At 42.3% G+C, this 16,401-nt stretch overlaps 1 protein-coding gene across 5 annotated transcripts in view; it reads right to left on the bottom strand.

Moving 5' to 3' along the window:
• Positions 1-2,510: 2,510 nt before the first annotated feature.
• ACP5 (acid phosphatase 5, tartrate resistant) overlaps positions 2,511-16,401 on the bottom strand; it is a 68,957-nt gene continuing 55,066 nt past the window's right edge. For all 5 annotated transcript variants that reach the window (XM_072991587.2, XM_078386635.1, XM_078386636.1 and 2 more), the window contains 4 exons: positions 13,260-13,517; positions 8,937-9,064; positions 5,879-6,224; positions 2,511-4,822 (listed from right to left, as the gene is read on the bottom strand). In XM_072991587.2, coding sequence (XP_072847688.2) covers positions 4,580-4,822; positions 5,879-6,224; positions 8,937-9,064; positions 13,260-13,517 — 975 coding nt within the window. In that variant the 3' untranslated portion in view covers positions 2,511-4,579. The remainder of the gene's footprint in view (positions 4,823-5,878; positions 6,225-8,936; positions 9,065-13,259; positions 13,518-16,401) is intronic.

Genomic DNA, 16,401 nt, shown 5'->3' with positions numbered 1-16,401 from the left:
TTCTTGTGTGATAGTAGTCCCAGCTGATCCATCAAATATAAATACTGAAGCAACTCCATTAAGAAATGTGATGCTAAACAAAAAAAATGACTTGAAGAATGCACATTGTTTGATGCTATGTGTTTTCAGTTTTACCGTGTGATGTAGCATCATAGACCTTAACAAAGGCAACTAAAGAAAAAGGAACATTTGGAAGATAGATTTATTACAGGATGTTCAGGGTTGCTTGAATTGGGAGTTACCAGTGAATAATAATTTAAATTCCAGGTAAAGTAAGTGGAAAAGAAGTGCAGGAGGAAGAACCTTTTGGCTGAAGAAGCTGTGAGGCTGGTTTGGATAAAACATGCCCTTTTCAGAACAGTGTTTCCCAACATGGGGATCATGATCCCCAAGTGGACAGCAAAGAGTTTTCTAGGAAGGTGTCGCAGGTTGCCTTATATATGTGGTAGCGCTTGTTAAGTATTCATCCTTAACCTTTTGGAGCCGGATATTAGTTACTGTGTATGTATGAGAAACGAGCCCTTCGTGGGGGAAAGAAGCCTCTACTTTCTGAGAAGAGATGGCTTTACCCAATTAAAAATGTCCTTTTATACAAATGTGGCAGGGTTTTTTTTCCACATTTTACTTAGCTATTATGAAAGATGGTTGTGACTCGAAAAGGTTAGGAACCAACCACTGGTTTAGAGGTACTACCTCTTAAGGTCAAAATAGGTATGATGAAGTGGAGTGGCTCACATCAATTGTTATTCTGTCAAGTCACTTTTGATTTATGGCAGCCCTTACCATTTCTGAGTTCTCACAGCTAAGCAGACAGATCTCCTGTGTCCTGGCAGAACATTCTCTCCACCACACTCTACTTGCTCCATTTGCCTAAATTCTTACATGCTGTCAAGTCACGTTAGACTTAGGGCAACTCTGCGACGACGTGATTTCCAAAATGTCCTGTCCTCGGCAGCCCTACTCGGCTCTTCTAAAGTCAAGCCTGTGGTTTCCTTTGTTGTGATGTGCCTTCAAGTCAGAACCAGCTTACAGCGGCCCTAATGGGGTTTTCAAAGTACTGCAAGATATTTGAAGGGTAGTTCTACCAATTCCACTCCCCCAGTGAGCTTCCCTGGCAAAGCAGGGATTCCAACCTAGGCAATCATTCTATTCACTACACATGATCCTGTGTACCTATGGCTTCCTTTAGGGACCCTCAGTTACTCTGCTACCCTTATGTTGAACATCTTAAGTCAAGTACAGTAAAGAAGTACAGTATAGCAAAACCAAAATAAATATGTTGTACTGTGAAGATCAACAGGTTATTTGAGTGCACTTTCATGGGTCCCAATCCAATTCCTCAGACACTTGGCTATACTCTCCCTCTCTGTTCTTCTTTCCTTACTTTCCGCTGATAACACAGTAGGTCCATTCAACAAGGGGCACAGATGGGGATCTGCCAGGTTTTCCTGCTACAAAGATCCTCTGCCTCACAGCCCAGTATAAATGTGGATGCGTTCCGCCTGAAAGGTATTGTACAGTGTTTGAATAAGAGGAAGGATATCGGCTAAAAAGCATGGGGTGAGGTGGTACAGCTCAATGTTAGAGCAGACATTTCTGCATGCAGAGATTCCCAGACTCAGGCATGGGTACCTCCAATTGTAAGGATCTCAAGTGGCTAAGAAAAATTGCTTTTTCCTGGCCTAATGGTCCATGTATAGTTTGGCGCCCTAAATCGGGCTTTCCAGGTCTAAATGACCAAATTATGCCCCCTTTGGCTTAACTGTCTCCATTCACTTAACTGAATTAACTAGTATTCAGCTGCTGCTAAAATACTGTTTCTTCAGGTTTCCTAAACAATGGGCTTGGTCATTTAAAGGGCAGACCTGAATTATTAAAATATAAGCTTAAGGAATTGGCAGTTATGAATGGTTAGATATTGGCAGTTATGAACGCTTTATACTGCAAGAACTGTTAGCCTCTCTGATATTTGGAAGAGTGGGAAATGAGAGTTGCGGTTACTCTTGTTATTAATACCAGCAATAATGTTTGTAACAATGCTGTAGCCCTCTGTAAAGATGGCTTCAGTCCTCTGGCATTTCTTGGCTGTCTCTTAAACAGGTGACATGACACATTTCTGTTATTTTAGTTAGCAGGGAGACGATAGGTGGCAGCAGCCACGTGAACCCTATACCACCTGGGTAGGACCAACTGCAAAGCAAATAAAACTAGGCCTTAGAGAACAATGCAAACTTTAACAATAATTGTTTATATTACCATGAAGTTGCAATAACTTTCCTCATTCTTTTCAACATTGCAGAAACATAGGACTGCGTGTGATATGATGAAATGAGAGGATCCATTTAGTACTGAAATTTCAAACACTTGAATGACCTCTTGCGAAGCAGGCGCATGCACCAGCTATTTTTCACCAGATCGTATTGAAATTAAAAATTCAATGCAAAAACTATAACGAAATATTCTAAAATTATTTTATTGAAAAGCGAGTCCCAATAATAGATGCAAACATATTCCTTTTTTAAGATTTTTATTTATTTATTTATTTATTGCTTTTTTTCCCCTGTGAACAGGTCTCCAAAGAACCTCATATATAGAAGAAAACTGGATTCTGGTTGCATAAAATCACTGATCTCACAGGAAATGGAACCCTTCTATTTCAAAAAATTAAAATCAAGACAAAAAGATGACTTTAAAATGCAAAACAGCTACTAACATTTAGAGCAGAATCAAATATAAAACAGAGGAGCCAAAAGAATAATCCAGAAAAAGACTTGTTATAGACCCTGGCTGATATCCTGTTGCTTAGCATAGTAAATTGCAACTAAAGCACCCCTACTGAATCAGTGGAACTTATAGCAGAGCTGACTTGCTGCATCCCCACTGATTCAGTGGGCCTACTCTAGTTGCCACTTCCTACATTAAGCAACAGTTTTTTCAGCCCCTTAATTTATTTGGAAGACAGACAGCTCTCCTATCCCTTTGCTGCACACACATAGCGGTGTTTTCTAGATCGGAAATGTAGTACAGTATTAGCACTTTTGCATAGAATGAGTGACTGAGGCCAAAAACTCTGCAGGACAGCGTGCTGAGGTATGCAGTTACAAAGAGTAGGCAATAAGTGACATCTGGGATGTTAGCAGACAAGAATGGCGAGCCTTTCTGGCCATAAGAAAAATATCAAAATCCAGAATGAAGTAATACCTTTATTGTGCCAGTCATCTAATTTTGTACCTTTTGACCTGACCTAATAAAGGTGCTGACACATTATGTGGGATCACAGATATCCTCTCATATTCCTACAAAGACTCCTGCTTCATCCTTTGAATGTTCTAGCTATCCACAGCACCCCAGCCACCACTGTCTCCTACTCTATAAGAGCTGTTTGCCTATAAGAGGTCGCCTCCTGCTGCGGGGTCAAAACAGAGGAGAATCACAAGTGTTCAGAGGGCAGTATGTGTGGTGGAGAATTTCTACATATGGCTCAGAGTGGAGGATCATGGACCTTAAACTTAAAAGAGGGAGAACGTGGGAAATGCTACTGCCCATGTGGGGAAAGTAGCCACAAGCGGCTCCCTCCACAAAGCCTGTATTATTCGTGGTCCAAATTTCACCTGCACCCAAAGACTTCAACTTTGCTGGGCACAGCAGAGACAGAGTAAAGTTAATTTTCAGCTCCAGTCTCAATCAGGTAGCTGAGTCCCACTGTCTTTACCTGAAAGCGATGACCCTGCAGATAGTTTCAAGATGATGACTGTAACTAGGGAAAAGTTCATCCTACTTTCAGATAATTCTGAGAGTTAGCGGCAGCACGAAGGGCAAATTATTTCGTCTAGAGTGTTCAATACAAGGCTAGGTTTCTACCCTGTTGTACAAACAGGCTACGTCTTCCATATGGTCACAGCACAGAATTATTACTACTCTGTGCTGCACCCCTCTCTTAGGGATGCTACCTATGTGACAAGTTGCTATTAAAGGCTCTGGTTGGGGTTGGGAGTGGGGGAAGAAGTGCCACAACTTGAAACGTTTTGTTTCCATTTCACGCCTCAGAGACACAGACACAGGCATACAAGACATACATATTGGTTCAGTGAGGCTGGCCCTCGGACACTGCCTCGAACTGTATATTGCTTGGTTCTCGGCTTTGGTTGTGAACCTAGCTTAAGACTCCAAAAACCCGTCTACCTAACATCACCCTATAACAGCTCATCTTGCAGAAAGAGCTGCCGGCCGTAGGGCCATGCGAGTGGGAATCCCAGGCAGCTCTTCCCCAGGTGTGTTCTCAAATGTTGGCAGGAGTCACAGAGAGACATAGGGGTCCACAGAGGCAGCATTCACAGAGGAACACTGTGGGTGTGCCAAAAGTATGGAGAACTTAGAATAATCTACAAGAGCAAAGAGCGCACTTCCCCAAAGGGGAGATTCTAGTGACCGCTAGGCTCCCCACAAGTGCCAATGGTCACCATAGGAGGAAGGAGTGAGGTCTGCGTGGGACCCAGAGATGTCATCAGTGTCCTCACCCCCCACCCCTAGCAAGCCAGGACAGCTAAGATAGGAGCCAGTGAGGACCGCAATCTTGAATTTAGAAACGTCTCCGCCTGGGTAGGGTGGTCTTGTAAAGCGACTTGCCTCTGGCCTCAATGTACGTGATGCTCATCTCTTTGTTGTTAAGCTCAATGTAGACAAATCCCCCCTGAGAAGAAGGTTGGCCATAGAAGAAACGTAGGTAGCCAGCAGGAACCTGGTGGAGGTGTTGCTTGGAGTCATCCATGAAGTTGCCAGCTCCACTCAGCACATGGCCCAAGCCTGTTTTGTCTTGCAGGTACTGATAGGGGAAGAAAAAAAGAACAAGCTTACACCATGATCACCTCCGCCCCCGACCTGGCAGCATTCCAGCCCAGTATATGGCCCAGCATCACTCCTGCAGGGAGACCATTTCAGGAATTCCAGGTTCAGTCCCTAGCTCTGCTGGGATGAGTTGACACTGTGTGTGGCTGCAAGAATGAAATGTGCTGGGGAAAATATTACAAATTAATGCTTGAGGTATGGCTATGGCAGAAGGAGCTTTGTTTCCATTTAGTGCACCATAGTTGTTAATTAACACAGACTACAGTACCAAATGATGTGGTTTTTCTCAGACAGCTTGCTACCTCCTCATATAGATAAATTCGGGTGAAAGAAGCGATCAGGGTGATGTAATAGCCAGAAAGGCAGAGAGAGAGGGCAGGGCAGGAGAGGCCTACAAGAGTTGACAGTATCATCAGAGGGCAGAAAATGGAGGAGAGGGACAGGGCTGCAGACGAGAGGCAGACCCACAAGAGCCAAAACCACAAACGCATGAAGCAGGAGCTTCCTTTGCATGCTACTGACCTCTGCTGAACCCCTTATAGTCCCTTCAACAGGCATTCTCTTGCTCACCTACGCAGCCACCTTAGCAAGTTACTCTTTTACAGTCTGAAGGGAGAGGTCAGGAGACTGCAGCTTCCTAAGTAAAGCTCAGACTTTTCACTGGCTACCAGGACGTTTTATTGTCTGACAGAAGATACAAGATAGCACTTATGTTCTAGTTGGCCTTACAAAGTGGGATGTTTCACTGCATCTTCCATTTCACCTAAGATCAACAGTTTTATATGGAACAGACATGTCTTGAACATACAGGTCTAACCTCAATAGGCAGGAACAATCGGGAGGTGCTGGCTGCTGTCCTCTCTGTATTACCTAGTATTTGCTACCTGAGTTGACTGCCCTCTTTGCCTCATCTTAAGGCCAGCCATATTCTCTAGTCTTTACCCTTGGTTGCTTTCTTTTTAAGAACGCATGCAAGAGCGTATGCATTCCAGCTCTGCAGCGATCTAAGATTATGGTGATTTCGTTGGCTCACCTGCAGATTGTGATCATGGCCACACAGGTAGGCCGTGGCCTTGTATTTCAGCAGCAGTGGCTGCAGCTGCTTGACCAAGCATGCTGTGGGCCCATGCTTTCCCACAGACCACACGGGGTAGTGCCCAGCCACCAGCAAGTAGTCGTCCTGTGAGTTGGCCATCTGTTTGCGGAGCCAAGAGAGCTGGCTACGGGCCAGGTCTACGTTCTGCGGACGCAAGGGCTGCTCACTCTGGAAGTCGTCTGAATTGCCGCAGATGGTCACGGTGTCTATCATGAGGATGGCAACGGTGGCATTGCTACCAGGCACCTTGAACCTCAATCTGTAGTAGTTCTTGGGGAAATGCCTGGGGGGAAAATGCAGTAGAAGAAGGAAGAATCGTCAGAACAAAATATTGTACATCTGTTTCAGAGAACCTTCAGAAGGATACCTGGTTAGCCACAGAAGCTCTGTGGACATGACAGAAAGGGAAAGCCGTGTCAGGGCTCCTCTAACCAAACATCTGTTAGAGCTTGAAAAGTTACTTTTTAAAACTTCCTTTCCTGGAATCAACAGCGTGTCCCAATTTGACAAGGATGAAGGTTGAGAATGGAACCATTTACCTGCTCAGATTACAGGTCATTAAGGATCGGCTTTCTCCACAAGAGCTGTTTTTCTTCAGAAAGAACAGAAAATACTCAAAAATGTTTCCCTTGGTGAGTGACCATTCACAAAGAGCTAAGAATCCCCAGTCTCTTTTTCAATGAAATGGGAGGAGCTGAAACCTCTGCTGCATGTCCCAAGAGAATAATCTATATATCTTTCTCCCCACCATCACCAATGAAAATGTAACATATGCCAGGTTTGAGTCTTTAGTTAGAACCTGGCTTGAGTGATGTCCAATGATGATGGCACAGCTAGACTTACTTGCCAGCCAGAGGGGGAGGGAGGAAAGCACTGTGCTCCCTGCCCTTGGTGCTGAGGCACTAATGGCACATCAGGCCAGGCTGAAGTGCCAGTTCAGTCCATGGGTCCCAGAAGAGGCCCAAGTGGTTGTGTTGCCAGAGATCTTGCAAAAAAAAAAAAAAAAAAAAGAATAGTAAAGACGAGCCTGACTAGGGGTGCCTGAGGGGCAAAGGACCTGCCCCTCCCCCATACACACAAAGAAGTAAACTAGATTTGCAGGTGTCTCTATTCAGACACTGGAGGTGGCACAACCTCCTCTTGATTGCCACATCTTAAGTGATGTAGGACAACCCATGGGGCCGACATAGTTTAACTTCCAATACTTTCCCACCATCCCTTGACTCTTGGTATGCCTATGTATTTGTTATTAGCTACATTTATATCCTGCTTTCCCACCGAGAAGCTGAAAGGTCTCCTCCTCCTCACTTTATCCCCATGGATAAAGTGGTCTATCTCATGGTGGCCTTTCCTGCAAGACAGACCGCCATCACTCAGTCAACAGCGGAAGTGGCTCATCTCACAGCCCCAGTCCAGCAGTCTAACCGCTATCGCATACCAGCTCTCCATGGCGCCTGAGGCAGCCATCTCACTCAGCTTAAGGACAGAGCTGGCCCTGAGAGTGGGTTTCCTAGAAGATAACCCATTCACTGTCGCCCATCTCCTCTACTGTGTGCGCTGGAAGTGTGTGAAGTTTTACTCTCAGACAGTGCAGAACCATGCCCACTAGAAGGGTGTGTGTGTGTGTGTGTGTGTGTGTGTGTGTGTTGCAAAATGGATAAATAAAGAATGTCACAAACTTCTGTGTAGGTGCCCTCTTACCTTGATCAAATATGTTGATCAAGGTAAGTTTCTTTCTTAAGAAGGACAGTTCAGACTTAGTTGTTTGACGTTTAGAGCATATCTGAAATTAATGAAGCTTTCAGGTTATCCCCCTTCCATAAGCTTAGTATCTCCCTATATGTTAAATCTGTATGCAGAATATATACCTAAAGCTTTGCTAGATTCAGATGCAGTGGGAGTGAAAACTGGTGGAAGACACATCAGTAATTCAAGATATTACATCATCTCACTGACTGAAAGCAGCAATGCATTGAAATAACTGTTAGGGAACATGAAAAAAGAAAGTGCCAGAGCAGAATTGCAGCTGAATATTAAGACAAAAATCATGACTACAGAAAAACTCCACAACATTAACATTGACAATGAAGAAATTGAAATAGAGATTTTGTATACCTTGGTTTAATCATCAATGCAAATGGAGACTGCAGCAAAGAAATCAGAAGAAGAATGAGACTCGGGAAGGCAGTAATGAAGGAATTAGAAAGATAATCAAGTGCAAGGACGTGCCACTGAAGAGTAAGACCAATATCATCCACACTCTTCTATTCCCAGTTATTATGTACAGACGTGAAAGCTAGACAGTGAAGAAAGATGACAGGAAGAAAATTGATTTGTTTGAAAGATGGTGTTGGAGGAGAGCTTTGCAGATACCCTAGAGACAACCAGAAAGACAAGCAAGTGGATCCTAGATCATATGAAGCCTGAACTTCCTCTGGAGGCAAAAATGACAAAACAGAGGCTGAGCTACTTTGGGCACCTCTTGAGAAGGCAGGATTCTGTGGGGGGAAAAATAATGCTGGGAAAAGCTGAAGGCAGCAGGAGAGGAGGAAGACCAAATATGAGATGGGCTGACTCCATGAAGGAAGCCACAGACTTGAGTTTACAATTGCTGAGTGGAGCTGTTGAGGGCAGGACCTTCTGGAGATCACTCATTCATAGTGTCAACGTTAAGTCAGAGGCGACTTGAGGGCACATCACAACAAAAATTAGCTTAACAGACAAAACAGCTTTAGGGGATAGGGCACTCCTATGAACAGTGATGGCCTACCTATGTTTGTGTAAAGAAATTGTGTTAAGTCCTGACAGAAGATTGCTATCTATTAACATACACAGGAACACAACCAGCACCTTTGGTGCTGTGACCTATGTGGTTTTCCTTGCACAAGTCTAAGTCACTAACAGGATTCTGGCTACTGTGTCTTTCTAGATCTTCAGAAACATAAGCAAACCAGGAAAAGACAGACCTCACAGGCTTAGGACAGGGGGATCTTACCAGCGCTTGGAGATCTTGGTGTAAGCAATCTGTGCAGAGACATTCCCTGAGTGGTCATGGTTTCCAGCCACGACATACCAGGGCACCTTACGCAACGAAGGTGCCTGGAAAACGGACTCAAAGGTCTCCTGCAAAATGAAAAGGAAAGGTTGTAGTTGCGTATGGCTGCAACAGATAGGAAAGAGTTCTCCAGAGTATCACTGGCACGACTTCCAGTCATGTCCTCACTGACAATAATGGCAGGCAACGGCTTTCTGGAGCAACAACTCCAAGTCTACATAGTACTGTTAGTAAAGTAATCCGTGTCCTAACTAGCCATGACAACCACTTACTTACTTGGTAACTTAAAAAATGGATACACGAGTCCACTTTTCTCTCTCTCTTTCTTCCCTATCCTTTTTTCCTTCAGGAGCATTTTTCCCTTTCAGATTGTGTTCCACACCTTTCTAAACCTACGGCCTACTTGAGAGCTGAAAATTACTGTGCAATGTTAATTACAACATGCCAGCTGACAGAGAGGGAGTTTGGCAAAATGTTGCAAGTCATTCTATCCCTTTCTAATGATATATAATCCCCCTAAACTCTTTGCCACAATAGTGTTTTTTTTTAAGCAAAGAGATCCATAGTTAGCTTGCCTTAAGAAACCAACCTACATTGTCTGAGGAGGTGCTGTGAGTCACCTCACCTCATTTTGGGGCAAAATTTTGCAAGCTTGTTTTTTCACCTTGCCTTTCAGCCCTTCATATGTCTCTTGAATTTACTCATTTCCTGCCATTTCTTATCTTCTCATTTCTGGCTTAACTGTCACCTTCTTGCCTTTACCCTCAGATCCTCAAACAAGAGCTTTTCTATCCTAACCCCTGCCTCTACTTCTAGTTTTTCAAATTATTACTCCCATTATTATTAAAACTATAGAACCACAGCACTGGAGAGCTGGAAAGGAGCCTATACATTGTTGAGTTCGACACTGTGACAAAGGCAAGCCTCAGCTAAATTATCCCTGAAAAGCACCATCTGAACTCTGTTTAAAAATGTCCAGTGAAGGCGAGTTTGCCCGTCTCCTGAGGCAGTCCATTCCACTGTCTCTTCCTAATGTTCCGGCAAGATCTCTTTTCTTATCATTTGAATCCTACTCTCTGGCGCTACAGAAGACAAGCTTGCTCCATTTTCTGTGTGACAACCCTTCAGATATTTGAAGCTGGTTATTATGTCACATCCCTCAGTCTTCTCTTCTTCAAGCTGAACACTCCCGGCTCCCTCACCCAATCCTAACCTGGCTTGTTTTTTGCAGACCTTTTACCATCCTAGACACCCTCCACTGGATACATTCCAGCTTGCAAGTATCCTTCTTAAAAAAACAGTCTCCAGAACTGGACACAGTATTCCAAGGGAGGTCTGCTCAAGGCAGAATAGGCCAATACTACTCCTTTTGATTGGGGTAAGATACTACTATTAATGGAACATTTACTTTTCTTTCAATTTTTTTTGCCCCCACATCACATGATCATCATCAGAATCTCCTTTTCTATTGCCCTTTAAAGCTACCCTGTTTCCCCGAAAAGAAGACCTAACCTGAAAATAAGCCCTAGTATGATTTTTCAGGATGCTCGTAATATAAGGCCTACCCCAAAAATAAGTCCTAGTTAAGTGAAACCTCGCCCTCCACCATGGTGCAGCAACCAGAAGAAGATGACAGGACTGTATTTGAATAAATATAAATGGTTGTACATGACAAAAAAATAAAACATCCCCTGAAAATAAGCCCTAATGCGTTTTTTGGAGCAAAAATTAATATAAGGCCCTGTCTTATTTTCATGGAAACAGGGTAACTGTATGACTCTGTTTCCTATCTTCCCTAAACTAAGTCTCCTCTCTATTCACCCAGGTGGATGTAATGCAGTTACAGTGGGGTCTCTACTTAAGAACAATCCAACTTAAGAACAGCTCCATTTGCTAAATTTTGCTTCTACTTGAGAACAGAAATCCAAGATAAGAACAGGAAAAAAAACCTTTTCTGCTCTTTTTTTAACCTTAGGTCATCTTAGGTAAAAAAAAATTCTCCCCCTAGTGGTAGAGTACGTATTAACCAGCTTTGCATTAGTTCCTATGGGAACTAATGCTTCAATGTACGAACACACCTCTACATAACAAAAAAAAAACAGCCAGAATGGATTAATTGGTTTTCAGTCCATTCCTATGGGAAATTTTGCTTCAACTTAAGAACGTTTCAACTGAAGAACACCATTCCAAAACGGATTAAGTTCTGAAGTAGAGGTTCCACTGTGTTTGCCCAAATCAATCATTTGGACTGGAGTACCAAAGTCAGCAGTTCCCACAAAGGTTGTTGACCTATTTGGCTTACTTGTTGCTGTTTGTTTCTTGCTGTTGTTCTCTTGCAACTCACTTCCTTTGCCTTCCTGGTTTACATACCTACAGGCTTGATTCTGAATGGTGGCACTGCCATTATTATGCAGCACAAAGTTACCAAAGGGCCAGCCTTTGCTGGGAGAGAAGAATCCAAAATCCCATCCCCTCTTTTCACTTGTTCTTTTGATTCCATCTCCAGGTTCCCCATCCATTGAATGAAGGGGATGGGGAACCCTCTCTTTAACACCATCCCTTTGTTGCCAGTTACTACCCCATTTACAAACAGCTTAAGCCTTTTATTTTTACTGCCCCTATCTTTTAATCCCCCATTCTCTCAAATATGATTTGTACTATTCCCTGCCCTCTGTCATTCCTAGTTAAGCTATTCACCCTTTCCATTGATAAACCATTTCAGTCTGTGCCTCCATCCTCTGACTCTGACTAGCAGGCCCTGTGACTTCACCATCATATCAGGCTTTACCCATCTTTCTTTGATAACATCTTGCCTGGCAGTTTCAAAAGTTTGTCCATTAAAAAGAGCAAAACAAAGTCATGCTATTTCATTGCAGGTTAGCTTGGTTCTGATGTAGGTCTCAAAATTATTCAAAAAGGCTTTCTTAGAACCTCTTGCTTCTTTAACCCGCCACCTGGAAAATATCAACCTCATCTTTATAATGCCCAGTGTGCAAGTGGGATAAAGTGGTCAGGAACACAAAGAGCGGCCTTATACCAGATCAGACCACCGGTTCTATTTAGCTTAACTCTGTCAACAGACTGGCAGTGGGCCTTCACGGTTTCAGGCAGGATTGTTTCCTAGCCCTACCTAGAGGTCCCGGACCACAAGCCTTGTGGTCTCCCATCTGAGCATTAATCTTGCTCAATCCCGCTGAGCAGCCACAATTCACAATTTGCAGGCTCTGAGCTAGACATGCATGACATGTATGGTGCTGGGAACACTCTGAAGAAACTCAAAACCAAGGACATTGTGTGAAGGGTTCCTTGTTGTAGAGTTGTGCTGGTGAAGACTTTCTTACTTTAAACCAGAGGATACTTTAGCTAGCACACACAATTCCAGTCCCCTTACCTACCTAGAGTAAGTACAGCAGATCTGTTTTTGGCAATAAAAATTGCAGGGCCCCCAAAATGGATCAAGACCATGGCGAAGGGCCAAAAAGCCCTCCTAACACTCATGCTTGGGGCCTCAGATAAGTCAGGTCCCCTGTGCTTACTCTAGTAGAAGAAGAAATCTCTCAAGTGCCCTCTTGTAGAGTGGTTCCCAAATGTTTCTGCATCATGTCCTATTTTAGATTTTCAAGAAATCATCATGCTTTCCAACCTTTCCAAAGTCCATCCCCTGTTAAAATATTCTGCTCATAATTTAGATAAATACAACTTAATAAATGCCTAGTACAAATATTGAAAAAGCACAGTTTTTCTTGAGAAATCTTAAGTACTACTAAACCTATGTTATATAAATTTACCTACCCTGATAAAAATATTTCTCACGTCATGAAAACCTCATAGTCTTTTGTTGCCCATAGAGTTTCTTCACATTCTCTTACAGGGCACACACCCCAAGTCCAGGGCCCAATGTTCTAGTTCATGGGTTTGCAATGCAGGCCCTCTACATGTTTTGAATGCAGTGCCTGTCATCCTTCACTACTGCCTACACTATGAAGGCTAACAGGCATAGGATAGGCAAAAATCATCTAGGGGGGGAACATAATCATATATTCCGGCTAGAATCTCACTTTGCACTTGAAAAAAATAAATTGGCTTAAGTTGCTTGGGATTTTTGCATTGTGTTGTTATTGGTTTTAGTACTGAGCTCCAGACAAGCAACTTACATTGGGAAACATAAAGTCAACTCAGCAACAATTAAGATTCAATTTGCTCTTATTCTGAGTCCTCCTATCAGGGAGTCGCAATGGCATCCCCACCTTCTCATGTCCTTACCTGAAAGCGTTTGTCATAGACATCGTTAACCCCACTGTAGTAGAAGTTGTCTCCAAGGGACAAGATGAAATCAGCTCCCAGTGAAGCCACCGTCCGTCCCATCTCCTGGGCCACGGCAGCCTCCCGAGCTGTATAGAAAGGTGCGTTGGGGACTCCACCCCAATCCCCCACAGCAATGAAGCGCAAAGAGGAGGAGGCAGCATGAAAAGTTGGTGGGGCAGCTAGGCCCAGGCCCAAGAGGAGCAGGAAGCTCGTCATCTGAAAGTGAAGGAACAGGTGGAACCAAAGGTGTTTGTCATGGAGGATAAAGCTGACAATGGCATCTGAGCTTTCTGGATATTAATGTCCAGCAGTATCATGATGTCTCTGGGAAGCACAGGAGCGCTAGCATACACATGGCCTGCTTCCTACAGGCATCTGATGGGCCAATGTAAGCAGAGTACTGGATTGCGTAGATCTTTGGTCTGAACCCGAACATTTCTTCTTATATAAATGAAGAGGTAGACAGGCAGGCAGGCAAACACATGGGGATTAGATGAGAAATGCCAGCCAAAAATCTGTTTGCAGTATCAGTCCTCTACTCCTTCCCTGTATTCTACCCGATGAACAGTTTCATGTCCACTTCTGAAATAAAAACTTTTATCCCATTTCAGCACTGAAACCCCTAGATGTTTGGAAAATTGCAATGCTTTCGTGACCATCAGATGGTGCAGTAAGATAAATGATTTTACCTCATTGTTGCATCTTCACCTTGTCTTGGATGCTCACCTTAACATGGTAAAGGGGGGGGGGGGGGGAGTGTATCAGGGAAGCTGAGAGCAATACCATTATGACAGTGAACTCCTAGCAAGGCCACCCAACCAAGAATGACCAAAGCTGGGGCACCAGACTAAGATGTGTCCATCCTCTTCAGGAATTAAGAGTAGTATTAGGCATTAGTGATAGTTTCAGTAATGGGGATCGGAAAAATTATTACAGATAGCAGACAGCAGCAGCAGTGAAAGGTGACTCTAGTGGCAGATTGTTCATAGACAAGATCAGTGACATTCATGCTAACTCCTGTTAGTATTGCACAGAAGGCAGCAATGACAAAGTACTTTTGAATACTTATACTCTATAAACCTTATGATAAGACAATAAAAACAAGACTCTCCTTCAGCTATTGGAGAAGAGCAAAGAATACACAAGAATAGCGCCATTGCTAATAAAGCTACATGCTGGATTAAAGCTGAAACGAAATCTACAGTACTTGCTGATGCATGCAGATGCAAAAAGAAAGCCTAATTCTGCATGTCACATGCAACTAGAACACAGCATGTGAGGCATATGGACCAAGATAAGCTTGAAATCATAAAAGAAGGAATGGAATGTTTAAACATTGCAACACTCATGAGTGAACTAAATAAGATTGAAACAGGACATTTTCAATCCAATTATTATTGTTTTACTTTTGAATAAAAAGTCCAGAAGAAATGATATGCTTGTGACAGTGTCAAGGGACATATAAGAAACAGTTAAGAGAATATAATGTGAAGTCCTCAGTGAAAACTTATCAACATAACCACCATTCATTCCTCTGCCTCAAATACTGATGCTGAAGAACAAGAAATTAAATAGAAGAAGATGAAATCTTATACAGGATATTGAAGAATTTGGCCAAGGAGTTAAAAAGAAAGCAGGTGAGTGAGTGATTCATAGAATTCTGTGACGTCAATAGTTTGTTTATTGCAAATATATGCTTCAGGCAACACACATGGTCAATATGGAAGCCAAAAAGACTATATATTTGGAAAGAAAAGCAGAGAGGCTCTATGCTCTGTTACCTGTGCAGAAACAAGACCAGGAATGGGCATGATACAGATCATGAACTGTCAGAGTAAAGAATTATAGTTCCAAACTACAATTAAAATAGCTTTTATGATAAATTTAAAGACTATGTAAAGAACTTATTATTACTAGAATCAAATGACCACAAACAAGAGTTGTGAAATAAGAACAGAGATGTTATCAGTGAAGAATGACAGACTATTCCTGTAGCCAAAAGGAAAGAAAAAATATGATAGTTGACTGAAGAAACTTAAAATTAATAACGACAGAAGAGTGGCAAAAGGAAAAGCTGACAGAAACAGCATCAGAATCCAATTCTGATGCAATTTTTGAGCCCTTCCCACACAGGAACAAAGAAATTATTGAAACAATCATTGCAAACAAATAGAAGAGGATGACCAAAACAAAACAAAAATTAAAAAGGAAAACAAGATATGTTCTCCATAAGACCCAAGAAATCAAAGGGAAATTTAGACCAATATGAGAAATGTTGAGAAGTCAACAGGATAAAATAAAGAGAAAATGGAAGCTATCTTCTGTGTTCTATCTTTTTTCAGTTGTACAAAAGAGGTGAAATTATGAGGGAATAATTTTTTTAATGAAAATCTACAATTTTAGAAAGTAAAGTGAAAGCTGCTCTCAAAACAATTGGAAGAAACAAATAGGAGGCGGGATACCAAGAGCTAATTCAGGCTATAAAACTGTATCCCTCAAGATGTCAACAAGAATACATTAAAAAATAGGAAAACAAAACAGTTTCCCTCAGACTGGAAACGCTTAATATATATTCCAGCTGCAAAGCAAGGCGGTGCCAAAGTCTGCAGTAACTATAGGATCAGCACATTAATTTTCTATGCAAGTAAACTGATGTGCAAGATTTTACAACAGACTTTTCAATATATGAAGTAAGAAATGCAGATGTTCAAGAAAAGGAAGAGGGTCCAGAGGTCATATTGCAAATATATATTGACTACTGGAGTACTTCATAGCATTCTAGAGGAAAATCCATTTGTGCTCCATAAACTACCGCAAAGCCTTTGAATATTATTGAAAGGTATGGATTTCTTTAAAAAAAGCGGTGTGCAACAATATTTGATTGTCCTATTGCATAAACTATATTCTGGACATGTGACTACTGTTAGGACAGATGGTTTCCTACAGGCAAAGGTGTAAGATGATACCAAACACATGTGAAGGTGAAAGAAGAACATTAAGAAGTTGGCTTACAGTTGAACATTAGAAGAAAAAATAATTGTTATAGAAGAATTTTTTAACTTCTATGCTGACACTGAAGATATCACACATATTAAAGAGT

This window comes from Pogona vitticeps, chromosome 2, assembly GCF_051106095.1.
Source record: "Pogona vitticeps strain Pit_001003342236 chromosome 2, PviZW2.1, whole genome shotgun sequence".
NCBI classification, from domain to species: domain Eukaryota; kingdom Metazoa; phylum Chordata; class Lepidosauria; order Squamata; family Agamidae; genus Pogona; species Pogona vitticeps.
The sequence above is the reverse complement of the archived record's forward strand: the minus strand, read 5'-3'. Positions and strand labels throughout refer to the sequence as shown.